The following is a 12,780-nucleotide window of genomic DNA, read 5'->3' on the forward strand; positions in this document are numbered from 1 at the left end:
AATATAATAAATATAATTATATTATTATGATATTATTTGTTACAATATTACTATTATATTATATTACGAGTCTGAATTTTAAATTGAGAAGATTGTAAATTTTAAATTTTATTAGGGGTATTATGGGTATTATGAAAGTTTCATTAATTGTACTATGTTGATTCCCGCACAATCTAAAAGCTAAAGTTGTCTTTAGGCTGGTTCTGATTTTGGCTGTAGATTCTTGAAAAATTCTTAAAAAAACACTTTTAAGGAGATTTACTAAACATTAAAATCAGCTTATGTTACAAATAGAAGCTGATTTTGAGAGAAAAAAACAATACTAAACTAAGCCTTAGTCAGGGTTAGGATGTAAGAATTGAACCCAAACCCGACTAACATGTCTGACCCGACCTAAAAATATAGGGTTATATATGTTTTTAAAAATTTTAGATTTAAATAGGCCCAACCCATAATTTGCGGGTTGGGCCGCAGGCCAGACAACTTTTCACCCGAGTTGCCCCGACCTGCCCGTGTAAGTAACCCTAAAAATAAGGACTACTTCGGACTGGACGGTTATCAAAAACAACACCCATTACCTTGGAAAGAATAGAAGCAACAAAATCATCAGGACTACTTTGGACTGGACGGTCAGAGACTGAAATTGAAGCCAAGACTCTGAATGACTTTTTCTGATGAGAATTAGAGCTTGATGAAACTGAAAAGACCAAATTATTCGTGGGTTTTGAGCGAAGATCAAAGATTTTTGTTTTGAGCCTCTGAACCCGGAGGGCAATATTGCCAAAGAAGAGGCTGAGGCAGCCATGGAAATGGTGAGACCGGGGAAGGGAGTGAAATGGATTTTGGAGTTGTCGAGTACAAGATCTTTTCTTGGTTTTATGCATCAGATGTGATTTTGTTGGTTGTGCCACGTTGGCATGATAACCGATGTGGAGCCCACTTGTTCACTATGTATTGGTGTTTAGGATTCCACGTTGGCAGATTTTATTTCCCCACCTTATCTGATAGACTGACAGCTATCTTCTTTTTCTGGTACAGTTTTCTGTCTTCTTAAAATTTCAGGTAATTGGCGCAAAAAAGTCTCTTACTCAGAGTAAATGGGCTGTTGGGCCTGGCATAAATGGCCCAATTTTTCACAATAAGGTTGCTGGCATAAATGGGCTGCTATTAGGTTTTCTTGATTTAGAGTAACCCGAGTAGTCCGAGTAACTTGAGCCTACCCGAGATCACCCGATAGGTTACAGGTTTGTGGGCTTATGAGGATATTGCGGCCTAAAATTTTCCTAACTCACACAGTGCAACTCGACCTAATTTTTCGGTCCAACCCGAGCCTACCCAGCCGAATTACACCCGCGGGATGAGGTGGAAGTTGCAGGTTCAATTTGGTATTATATATATTAAAATTATTGTAGTTTGGATAAGCTTCTTTATTATTTTTAAAAAAAAAAATCGTGGATTAGCCAATTCAGACGTATTTTGACCGAATTGACATGATTGGCAACTAAAATGGCGCCACGTAGGAGTATGCGACAGTAGGGCTGTCACGATAGCAAATGTCAAGGTCACCACTCACTTTGGCATCGCCAGACAATCACCGAACTGTCTCTCTCTGTCATCCATTTTCCCCTCCTCCTCCTCCTCAACCCAGTTCCAGCTCCAGAAACTTCTTCACTACTTTCTTCTACAAAAACCAAACCCAAATCTCAGAGCGAAAAATCATCTAATCTGAACAAAACCCAGGAGGATCAGTTGTTCGATACGAAGATGTCGTGGCAAGCGTACGTCGACGACCACTTGTTGTGCGAAATCGACGGCAACCGCCTCTCCGCCGCCGCGATCATCGGCCAAGACGGCAGCGTTTGGGCTCAGAGCGAAAACTTTCCCCAGGTACATCTCAGAAAATCCTAAATTCCTTTTCTTTTCCTGTTTCTTTTCATTTCACATGGTTTTAGTTTTATCTGGTTGTTTTAGATCTGAGGTTGATCGGTTTCGATTCCTTCAATCCGATCAAACCCCGGTTTTTTTTTCTGGGTTTCATATATTGACTATTGTTTCTGTGTGGCTGATTGCGTAAATTGAGCATCTAGATGCATGTACGAGATTGTTTTCAAGTGGGATGTGAGTTCTATTTATTTATCTTTATGGATTTGAATTTTGATCGAAATTAACTGTAATTAATTTTTACTTATTTTGTTGCAATTATAGTTTAAGCCTGAAGAAATAGCGGCGATTAATAAAGATTTTGAGGAGCCTGGAACGCTTGCGCCAACTGGATTATTCCTTGGTGGCACAAAATACATGGTCATCCAAGGCGAACCAGGTGCTGTTATACGAGGAAAGAAGGTGAGGATTTAGCATCTATGATGGGTTATGAAACACCTTCATATTATTAATTCAACAGCTTTATGTCGAATCATTTTGATCGTTGACTTCAAAATTCACACTCTATGTATTTAACGAGTCATATCATATAACACATATAGTTAATTGTTTAGAATAGTGAATCCGAAAACAATACTTTGAGTTGATTAATCATGTTAGTTGTGTCAAAACCGGTTCTGATCTGAAGCGCATATTGTGTACCCAAGCCTACTAACTCTGTGCGGGTTTCGAGTTGTGTTGTCACGTTACGAGACTCATGACTAAAATTGTCATCCCTTCATAGGATTTGAAGGTCTCAAATCCTGGTATCCTACTCAGAAATTCTTATTTGTATAAGAAAAAGTGACGTCTATGGGTATTTCACGTGTTCTCAGTTCACCTTGTTGCTCTTGGAGTAGTGGCAATCGAGAACCAGTGGTGGTGCTAGTTGATTCGGACTCCCCTTTTCATTAATTCCATGTGGTTTTACTGACTCATCTTTCGCGTTTTAGGGCTCTGGCGGTGTCACCATTAAGAAGACGAATCAGGCCTTGATCATTGGCATATACGAGGAGCCTATGGCTCCTGGTCAGTGCAATATGATTGTGGAGAGGCTTGGAGATTATCTAGTTGAGCAGGGCCTGTAGTTGTGTAATGTGGCTCTGGTAAGTAGGTTCATAATCATTACTTCTAGTACACAACATTATTTATTATTTGGTAGTTGGAACTCTTTTTCCTGCTTTGCTAGAAGGTTATTAAATTTTCTGAAATGAACTTTGCAGATATCACAGTTGATATTTTTACTCTAAAGTTGTGAAGAGCTTGGTGTGGAAAAGAAGTTATTGCCACTTGGAAAAGTGATCCTTTATGTATGGATCATTTGTTTTCTCATCCTCAAATCCCTGGAAAAGTGATTGGCTTTGTGAATGAAACTGTTCTGAATTTACGATTCTTTCTTTTTCCTTTTTATTTTTCCCTCCCCTTTCTTGGACATTCATTTTCTGTAAAAGTGTTATCTATGTTGAACGTATAGGCTGGAGTTTGTCTGCAACAATATTTGGTGGGTGATTAATGGAAAACTTTATGCTGTTTGGTCTGTTTTGTCAGACACATGGATCTTTGACTTGAAACCACATGTTCTTAATCTTAGTTGAGGATCTTTCATGATTCATATAGTTGTCTCTTCCCTTGCTCAATCACCAATGTTTTGTTAGAGAGAGAGAGAGGAACTTCTGGGATTCAGTCATTTACAACAAATCCCCTAATCACAGCACCACTGATTCTGTTGTTCCAGCTTTTCTCATGATTTACACAACTGGGTTACCTGATGTATAGCAATTATCACCTATCACCAGTTATTATAGGTTTAGATATAAAGATACGCTGGCACTTGTATCACAGTCTATAACAGGCAATCTATACGTGCTTTTCCATAATATTGATTTTGAAATTCACCAATTACAATGGAATGAATGAAGAAATGTGTTTTTTCATTTTTCTTTCGTTCTTTCTTCCCCCTTTTTTCGTTTCTAGAACCAGGAAGAAAACAAACAAAAAACGATTTTCCTTGAAAACTATGCGTTGTGTATAACACTAACGGGCCCAACAGCTGCGTTGCCAAGGACTTGGTTGGAAAACTATCGCCAAGGACTTGGTTGGAGCTCCGTTATGAAATTAATCTAGTAAGAGAGAGAAGGCTGAGTAAGACTTGAACTCATTCTTTGTTGGGAAAGTTCAGCAGAATTTGCTTATCAAGCGTTCTCATTTGAGGGACATATATGAGAAAAACTCTCATGCTTGGCCATGCAGAGGAATGGAGAAACCATCTTTGGTGCATTTCCTGGCCCTCAAAACTCTCCAACTTGAGAACTTCGCCGTTGCTACCAATAATCATTGCAAGAACATCTACCATATTTGAAATGATGGAAGCGGCTTCGGTCTCGCACAACAATCTCTCGGTTAACAATTTTAGAGATTATCTTTGTTGCATCATGGCAGTCCTTGCAAACTCGCAAGTTCTTGACAACGCGAATTGTTGTTCCTTCGATAGTACTAATTAACCCGAATGCAATTGCCAGCCTTTCACTATGAAAGGATAAAGCATCCTCTTTCTCTTCTTCATCTACATTGTGCACCACCAGATCCGTCTTTGGTCTGTACCCCGCTAGCTTCATCTTCCACCTAAGTTCTCTTATCATAGAGTAAATCTTGTCTGACTGAGGATGTGATAAGTCCCCCATGAAGAACTCATGTACTGTGTTATCCACCTCTATCCAACTACAACCGGGTGTTTTCACTCCGTTGTGTCGTATTCTCAGCCTACACTTAGCAGCATCTTTTGATCTACCCATTGAAGTGTACATGTTGGCAAGATAAACGTAACTTCCAGAGTGATCAGATTCTAGCTCAAGAATGCGATGCACAATACGTTCTCCTCTTTCAGCATCTTTGTAAATCCGGCAACCTCCAAGCAGTGCACCCCAGACAATGACATTAGATTTCACGGGCATTGAGATGATCAACTTCTCCGCCTCATCAAGGCGGCCAGCACGGCTGAGAAGATCAACCACACACCCGTAGTGCTCAACCTTGGGGACAATTCCATATGTCCGATCCATCACATCAAAGTACCTAAGCCCCTTGTCTACTAAGCCAGCATGAGTGCAGGCTGTCAATAACCCCATGAAAGTAATATCATTTGGCCTCATGCCGTGCTCAATCATTGCATCAAAGCGCTCGAGAGCTTCACTCGCGTGTCCATTCATGGCCAATCCTGTAATAATAACACTCCAGGATATCACATCTCTCTCCTGCATCGTGTTGAAAATCCTTCTGGCTTCTGTTATGCATCCACACTTTGCATACATATCCACCAATGCGTTGCCCAACAACGGACTCAATTCCATCCCTTTCCGCCTTATGAACCTATCAACCCACCTCCCCAAATCAAGAGCACCAAGATGAGCGCAAGCAGACAACACACTAACAAGCGTTATTTCATTCGGAACCAACCCCTCTACACCCTGCATCCGCCTAAACAACTCAATCGCCTCAGCATACTTCATATTCTGCGCATACCCGGCAATCATTGCGTTCCACGACCCCACATTCCTCTCCGGCATCTCGTCAAAAAGCCTTCTAGCCTCCTCCAAATGACCCGCCTTCGCATACCCACTCACCATCGTCGACCAAGACACCAAATTCCTCTCTACCATTCCATCAAACACAACCTGGGCATCACCAACCCGCCCGCTCAAACAATACCCGGCAACCAAAGTGTTCCAGCTCACAACATCTCTCACAGGCATCTCATCAAACATCTCGTGCGCAATATCAAAACAACCAATTCTGAAATAAAAAGCAACAAGCGAATTCCGAACAAAAAGATTCCCGTCACACCCATATTTAGTCACGACGCAGTGAACCTTCCGGCCCTCGGCGGCTGCCCCGAGCCCGGCGCAGGCCTTGAGAACAGAAGTGAAACTATACTCATCGGGAATCGGAGCATTCGGGTCGAGCAATTGGCGGTTAAACCAACGGAAAGTGTTGTCCCAGTCGTTGTGTTGAGCGAAGGCTTTGAGGACGGCGTTGTAGGCGAAGATGTTGGGGGTTGGGAGGTAGTGGGCAAAGATTTGGACGCCGTGGCGCACGTTAGCGTGGGCGGCGCAGACGCCGATGAGCTTGACGGCGACGAGGTTGGGGTCGAGGGAGGGGATGGGGTGGGCGGTGACCTGGGCTTGGATTTGGTAGAGATGGCGCATTGTAAGTTTGGCAGCGCATTTTAGCAGGAGGTGGGTGAGCCTTGGGTGGTTGTTGGTGTGGCCGTGGAGAAGAGCCAGGGCGAGTTGGGGCGACTGGGTTGACTCGGCTACGTAGTGAAGTGAAAAGAAGTTCGTGTTTGCAGTGTGGCGCGAAGGTGAGGAATTTTGTGTGCGGTCTAGCGCAGGGAAACGAAAACGAATCTTTATTTACAAGTTTATAACTTATAAGATGGTTTAATTCACCTCCGTATTGATAATATCAACATACACACAAATCAAAATAACATTGTCAAATAAGATCACTAATTACATCGATTAAAAGAATATGTAAGTTAAAATATCTTATTTTAATTAACGTGACATAATATTATTAACAAATTAAAAGAAAAAGATCTTATGATGCTTTCGGAGAAGCTTTAACTATGCCATGAGATCTTAGGTAAACAATAGTTCAAACATTTTTATTATAATATCTTCTCTTATAAAATTTTTAAAAAAAAATTTCCGTTTAAATTTACGAACTAAACGAACTCTAAATAATTTTAAATAACTTTCTATTATATTGAAATATCTAAAAAATATTATGTATTTTTTATAATATTAAATAAGTATCTTTTAAGTTCTAAAATAACATTTTCGTAGTATTATGAGATCATTTTTTTTAAGAAATAAAAATTTTCTTAATTAATTAATTAGAAACTAAAAAATTTCTTTAGAATTTAGTTTTGCAATGCTTCCGGTCAGTAGGATCAATTTTTGCATCGTTAAATCTAGTCAAAATTAAATGAGATTAAAAAAATATGAAAAATGTATAATTTTTTATACAGATTTAATCGCTAATAAAACTTCTGGTGGTCGGAAAAAATCCTAAAAAATATGGTAATTTACACAAATGATCATCAATCTTTTTAATAAGTGATAGTTTGGTCCTTAATTCTTTTTTTTTTACAAATCAACCCCAACCTCTTTAAACGGGTGTAATTTAATCCTTTTCGTCAAATTTTTAACAGATTCTCTGCCTTCTTTTTTCAATTAAAAGACAAAAATGCCATCAAAACCTCACACCATGGCCTTCTTCTTCCTCCTCTCCACCTCCAGCGAGCCCCATCCGTGACCAGCCCAGACCCGACGAGCCCCATCCCTAATGATCTGACCTCCAATGGGTGATTTTTTTTTTCCTGATGCTCCTTTTGAGCAAATGCAACCCATGATTCTTACCAATAATGGATGATTAATCTTGCATTTTTCCTGGGAAACCAAGAGTTTCCCGCGACTTCTCAATCTGGGTAGTCCTCAGAATCATCAACGAGTTTCAACAACAGAGAAGAAAAGAAAAAAATCAGGAACTTGATTACATGTTAAGAGCCCGGTCTCTGCAACAACGAGCGATTAAATTGCAATTCCCCATTTTGGCACATGTCCAAATTTTCGGTCACTTCAAAAAAAAAAAAAGATATACATATCTTAAGGGTCATATTTCACTTCAGCAACTGTATTCAAAGATAAACACAGAGAATAAGTTTACCCATGGCAGAATCTTCGAGCAAGTGTTTAACCATGAGAACCCGATTGAGGCAAGGGGCCGCCTCTGCAAATTACAAACCCAGGAAGAGGGAGAAAGGGATATTTTTAGTTTTCAATTTATTTGAAAAAAAAAAGAAAGAAAAATCGTGATTTTATGAAAATAACTCTTGTAAAAGGGTCACATGATGAGTCACGTGACAAATTTTGTTAAAAATTTGATGAAATTTAACGGTTTGAACTAAATTGTACCCGTTTAAAGAGATTGAATATCATTTTGCTAAAAAAAAATTAAAGATGAAATTGTCACCTAATAAAGTTAGAGACCATTTGTAAATTACCCAAAAAAAAGTTTTGCAATGCAATATAGACAGACGTGTCCAAAGAGCAAGACGCGTTGGTAGAACTTTCGAAGAGGCGGCGCACACTGGCATTACGCACGCGTGTTGATGGCGGGCGCTACTCACTCGATTCATTAAAACAAACGACGCATTTTATAATGAGAAGGCCGTCTCAAACTACGACACAACTCTCCCTCTCTTCTTCTTCTTCTTCTGTAGTTCAATATTAGCGAGCTAATTCCAGTGCTCGGAATGGGGATTCCGTCGGAAATGAGGGACTTTTGGGCGAACCGCAGAGAAGCCTCGCTGATTCCTTCGCCAATCGAAGAACGGAAGATCTCCAATGCTAGGCATTGCACTCAAGGTTGGTATCGATCAATTGTTTTTCTAGATTTATTCGCCGAGAAATTAAAGAAGATTTGGATTTGACATGAATTTTGAATTCGTTATTAGGATCAATTCGATGCAATTTTGTATGTGAAAAAATATAGGAATCGAAGATGAATTTGTAAAAATCCTCAGGTAGATTGATTTTGATCAAACTGTATGTTAATGTTATGGAATTTTTCTTTTTTTGTTCTTGTTTGCTGTCAAATTTGAAGATTACTCTGAGTTGTGAAGTTCACTCAGAGCTGTTGTTTCTTATTTTTCCACTCGGCTGGCATTTTCTCAGCAGCCAAACAGATAGGCGTGCACGCATCATTATTTCTCATGGTTGCGTAATTTTGCAGAAGGTCTCCGTGCCGGATTCAAGGCAGCTTCCATTGCGTGTGTCGCCAGTGCGGTCCCCACAGTATGTGTTTATGATTTTCTGTTCTTTGCATTTAGTACCAATTGATCTTCATTGAAGTTTCAATTTTTATTTCCTTTTTTGCTTATTGTTAGTGTATAGATCAAAGGAATTTTGGAGGGATGGGATATGGAAATATATAACCGTAAATTGTAGATGATAGGATCCACTATTTGTTTGGAACTACCGGGAGCTGCTCTCACTTTTGTTAACTTACATTCTCATTGCATGTGAAAATTCGTAAAAGCTTTAGGCAGCTTTTGTTCGATAACTGTTGTACTCATTTTGGGTTTCTCTCGTTGCTATTGAACTTGAGGGGGCGAGGTCATAAGGGATTTTGAGAGGGGCACTAATTCTCTAATGATGAGTATCCCCGGCTACGGGATACAATTAAAGACTCTTTCTTTTCCTCTTGGCCATGGCATATTTATTCTTTTATCCGCAAGTTCTGTTTTCTTGCCGCCAATGATAGCCATAAGGATTGGTGTTTTCTCCAGGCTCAATACAGTAGATATGTGCCAGAAAAAATCTTTGTTTGTCAAAGGCCCTGAATGTGTATTTTGCAAGAACTTCCCAAATGGATTTCAGTTTTTATACGGCGGGTTTAAGTGAGATTAAAACTGATGAACCAGTATGCTGATAATAGTGTTGTCATTATAATAATGACAACAAAAACTTGATTCCTATATGGTTATGAACTTTAGGTTCAGTTGAGTAGATCTTTGTGGCTGTGGTTATCCCCATCTAGTTAGTGTTGCTCTCTGTTTCTTATACAGACTTTATTTTGATATAGTTTATTTACCTTATGTTGTCATTAAGATAACACACACAAGGCTACTCCAATCTGTTATAGATTGTTTACCTTATGCTCATTATAATAATGTGTGCTTTGTATTCTCTATTGCAAGGTTTTAAAAAGCGCCTGAGGCGCACGCCTTGAGGCTCCCCTCGTGGCGAGGCGCTCGAAAAGCACCTCAACTCCTACGCCTTACAGGGTAGGAGTTGAGGCGTGCACCTCAGCCACTTGAGGCGCACGCCTTTGAGCGGCGCTTCAGGTGGTTATTGAGGCGTCCACTTCATTGGAATGGGGATTCTGGAGGGTTTATTAAACCCAAAAGATGAGGGCCCAACAGTTTTAAAAGGCCCAAAGTAGTCAGGCCCAAAATGAGTAGAAAAAAACCTTAAGAAAAGAAGTAGACCCACCAGCACAGCCGATCTCTCCGTCTTCTTCTTCGCACCTCACCTCTCATTCACGTGCATTATGAACCTTATGATATTAGGATTTGATAATTATTTAGTCTTTTTTACGTTTCTAGTAGTGAAATAGACTTTTCTTTATGTGGGTGTTTGGTTAAATTTCTTGTTTTTAATAATTATTAAGTATGGATTTAGTTTTTGTTACTATTATTTTATTTTTTATTTTTTTATAGGCATTTTTTGAGGCTTACGCCTCGCCCGTAAAGGAAAAACGCCTCGAGGCCCGATTCCACCTTTTAAAACATTTCTCTATCGCTTGGGAATAAATGATCACGATGTAGCAGGGTCGTGCACGTGCTAACTCTCTTCAAGTGGATCAACAAAGGCAAGGGCTTCCCCCCTCTTCCCGGTCAAGATAGATGGGAAGGAGCCCTATCAAGTAAAGGCCATAACCAGCCTTCTTATTTACGTATGTACACCTGAAAGGGTGGGGCCGCCCTTCCTCCTGCTAATCCGACCATTTTCAAACCTATCTTTTTCCTTGTTTGAGGGACTGGCTCTCTTTCTTTAGGGAGGCAGCTTCAAAGACCTTTTAGCTCTTAGCACTTAGCAGCTGTGATTCTCTTGCTTTGTGAGAGTAACTTGTTGGGGTGGACCACGAACGAACATTAGTTCAGTGGGAGGGAGAGAACGCACTCCCGTGAGAGCTCTCACCTCTCTAAGTCAATTCCAAACGGAACTAAAATCTTTCATCTTTCGAATGATTCAGTGCTCTTAGTCTCTCAAACAAGGAAAGGGGGCGAATAGCCTACTAAAATGTGCAAGCCAAAAAAAGAAGGGAAGATGTCTCGCCATAAATGGAATGGCTCCCCTAGTTGCGCTGCGCCTGCTTTCTTTGCTATTGCTTTTGTTGAATGTAAGAGGGATGAAGGGCGAGTACAGTCCCTTGATCCTCTATACCTGCCTGACTTCGGCATGAACTACGAGAATAACTCATCCCCTTTGATCCCGCTCAGGTGGGAATATTGGAAGCTAGGGAGCTAGGTGAATACCCCAATGACACCCTTCTTTAACCCGACCTGAAATGGAAGAGTTTGATTTCACTGTTATTAGCTTATTCAAAAGGAAGTGATAGGAAGATTCAAGAGCATAAAGCTACGTTCAGCCAGCCAAAAAGAAACTAGGCTAATAGCATTTCCCTCTTGGAGGATACTAGAAGCTCAGGACGGGTGGCAGTGCCCTTTGCTGTTTAATATGTAACAATTCTAAAAATAGAAATTACTCTTAAAAAGGACCTCGTGCAGAAAAGAAAAGAAAAGAGAAGGCTTGGGATGCATCTTAAAGGAAAACTAATATTGACATCAAATTAAAAAATAATGCATTAAATCCAGAAATTAAGGGGTATTATCGTTGTTGGTTTTAATTTCAGAAATTTTCAAAGACAATTTTGATTAGTTGAATTTTGATAAAAAGAGTGGCGTGCAATCTTAGTAACTACTATGTTTTCGTTGAAAAGAAGAATGTAGATCTTTTGTTTTATTTTTGATGGTTTTGTTTCCTTATGTTCTCAGTTGATTGCTGTTCGGGTGTTTCCTTGGGCGAAGGCAAACCTCAATTATACTGCTCAAGCCCTTATTATATCAGCTGGTATACTCAAAATTTTTAACTCGTCCTTTTCCATCAAACTTGTAAATGTAAAATCTTTGTAATGAGATTAATATGTTTTGCGGCTTGTTAACGGTCGAGTTCGTTGTTTTCATGTGGTTACAATGCAAAGCCATTCAAGGATTGTCAATTTCTTAGAACCCTAACGTGCTCCTTTTACTTGTTGAACAGCATCAATTGCTGCGTACTTCATCACTGCTGATAAAACTATCTTAGAGTGTGCAAGAAGAAATTCCCAGTTTGAAGAAGCATTGAGACGACAAAACTGATACGCGGCAATTCTCAAGTCTGTAAACTGCAAAAGTTCGCAATTCAGTACTTTGACATGGCACGTGGAGGCGCTGCTTGTGCCGATTAAAAAAAAAAGAAAAAAAAAACAGAGAAGGCTTGTTTTCTGTATTTATGGCAGCGTTTACTTCCCGCTTCGCCTAGTGTGTGTGTTTTTTTTCCTGGTCGAGCAAGTTAAATAGTAAAAACAATTTGGGCTTCCTCTCTTTTCCCCCTTATGGGTGGTAATGAATAACAAAAGAGCTTTATGTAGTCACTTTGGACGCATTGTTACTTTTGCTTTTGAAGAGCAAACAGAGTGGATCTTCAATTGTCATGCGCGATTATGCAATTCAGTAATGCTGTTATGGTCTTATACATGTTCTCCTGAATGGTTTCTGAACAAAAACTACCCAAAGTATGGAAGGGTTTCTAGTGTCTTGTTTAAGGGTTTATTTGTTTTATACATTTAAACTCATAGTTTTAATTCTGTTATAGTCTTTTCTTTTAATAAAAAATTTAAAATTTAAATGTCAGAATCAATAATTATTGATTTAAACGCATGAAGTAAACGAGCCTTAATTGTTTTTAATATAAGAAACATGTTTATTCATCCAAGTCTATGTCATTATTTTCGCTTTCAAAGCTATGGCATTTTTATTCTAAATCAGCTTCATAAGAAATCATCCTTCACTAGATGTTGTTGAACTATAAATTTTGAGGGTTGATTACGTCAAATTGGCCTTGCAATTGTAAAATTACGTTAAAAAAATGCAATTTGAGTTAAGTTCATGTTCTTTTAAGTTTGAACTCAAGTTTGAGCACGAGTTTGGAACTAAAACTCGAGTTCAAGTTTCTCCTTCAACTCGAGTTCAGA

General features: G+C 39.4%; 3 protein-coding genes across 3 annotated transcripts; 2 read left to right on the forward strand and 1 right to left on the reverse strand.

Annotated features, from left to right (window-relative positions):
• Positions 1-1,587: 1,587 nt before the first annotated feature.
• LOC21389327 (profilin-3) lies at positions 1,588-3,491 on the forward strand. The gene is made up of 4 exons (XM_010097148.2): positions 1,588-1,887; positions 2,206-2,343; positions 2,874-3,026; positions 3,144-3,491. The coding sequence occupies exons 1-3, from the start codon at positions 1,765-1,767 to the stop codon at positions 3,006-3,008; spliced, it is 396 nt and encodes a 131-aa protein (XP_010095450.1). The 5' UTR covers positions 1,588-1,764; the 3' UTR covers positions 3,009-3,026; positions 3,144-3,491.
• A 391-nt stretch (positions 3,492-3,882) lies between these two features.
• Positions 3,883-6,284, reverse strand: LOC21389328 (pentatricopeptide repeat-containing protein At5g48910). Its single transcript, XM_024164984.1, has one exon. It carries the CDS (start codon positions 6,120-6,122, stop codon positions 4,242-4,244), a length of 1,881 nt encoding a protein of 626 aa, XP_024020752.1. The 5' UTR covers positions 6,123-6,284; the 3' UTR covers positions 3,883-4,241.
• A 1,838-nt stretch (positions 6,285-8,122) lies between these two features.
• On the forward strand, positions 8,123-12,279 carry LOC21389330 (early nodulin-93). The gene is made up of 4 exons (XM_024164983.1): positions 8,123-8,348; positions 8,716-8,777; positions 11,543-11,618; positions 11,808-12,279. The coding sequence occupies exons 1-4, from the start codon at positions 8,237-8,239 to the stop codon at positions 11,903-11,905; spliced, it is 348 nt and encodes a 115-aa protein (XP_024020751.1). The 5' UTR covers positions 8,123-8,236; the 3' UTR covers positions 11,906-12,279.
• Positions 12,280-12,780: the final 501 nt, after the last annotated feature.

Source organism: Morus notabilis, unplaced genomic scaffold (assembly GCF_000414095.1).
Source record: "Morus notabilis unplaced genomic scaffold, ASM41409v2 Scaffold59, whole genome shotgun sequence".
Lineage (NCBI taxonomy): Eukaryota > Viridiplantae > Streptophyta > Magnoliopsida > Rosales > Moraceae > Morus > Morus notabilis.

What these genes read in the sequence shown, in the direction of transcription:
- LOC21389330 (XM_024164983.1), top strand. Translation starts at nt 8,237, where the DNA reads ATGGGGATTCCGTCGGAAATGAGGGACTTTTGGGCGAACCGCAGAGAA. An exon ending in TGCTAGGCATTGCACTCAAG is followed by an intron (nt 8,349 to 8,715) that starts GTTGGTATCGAT and finishes GTAATTTTGCAG; the next exon opens with AAGGTCTCCGTGCCGGATTC. An exon ending in TCGCCAGTGCGGTCCCCACA is followed by an intron (nt 8,778 to 11,542) that starts GTATGTGTTTAT and finishes TTATGTTCTCAG; the next exon opens with TTGATTGCTGTTCGGGTGTT.
- LOC21389328 (XM_024164984.1), bottom strand. Translation starts at nt 6,122, where the DNA reads ATGCGCCATCTCTACCAAATCCAAGCCCAGGTCACCGCCCACCCCATC.
- LOC21389327 (XM_010097148.2), top strand. Translation starts at nt 1,765, where the DNA reads ATGTCGTGGCAAGCGTACGTCGACGACCACTTGTTGTGCGAAATCGAC. An exon ending in AGAGCGAAAACTTTCCCCAG is followed by an intron (nt 1,888 to 2,205) that starts GTACATCTCAGA and finishes TTGCAATTATAG; the next exon opens with TTTAAGCCTGAAGAAATAGC. An exon ending in CTGTTATACGAGGAAAGAAG is followed by an intron (nt 2,344 to 2,873) that starts GTGAGGATTTAG and finishes TTCGCGTTTTAG; the next exon opens with GGCTCTGGCGGTGTCACCAT.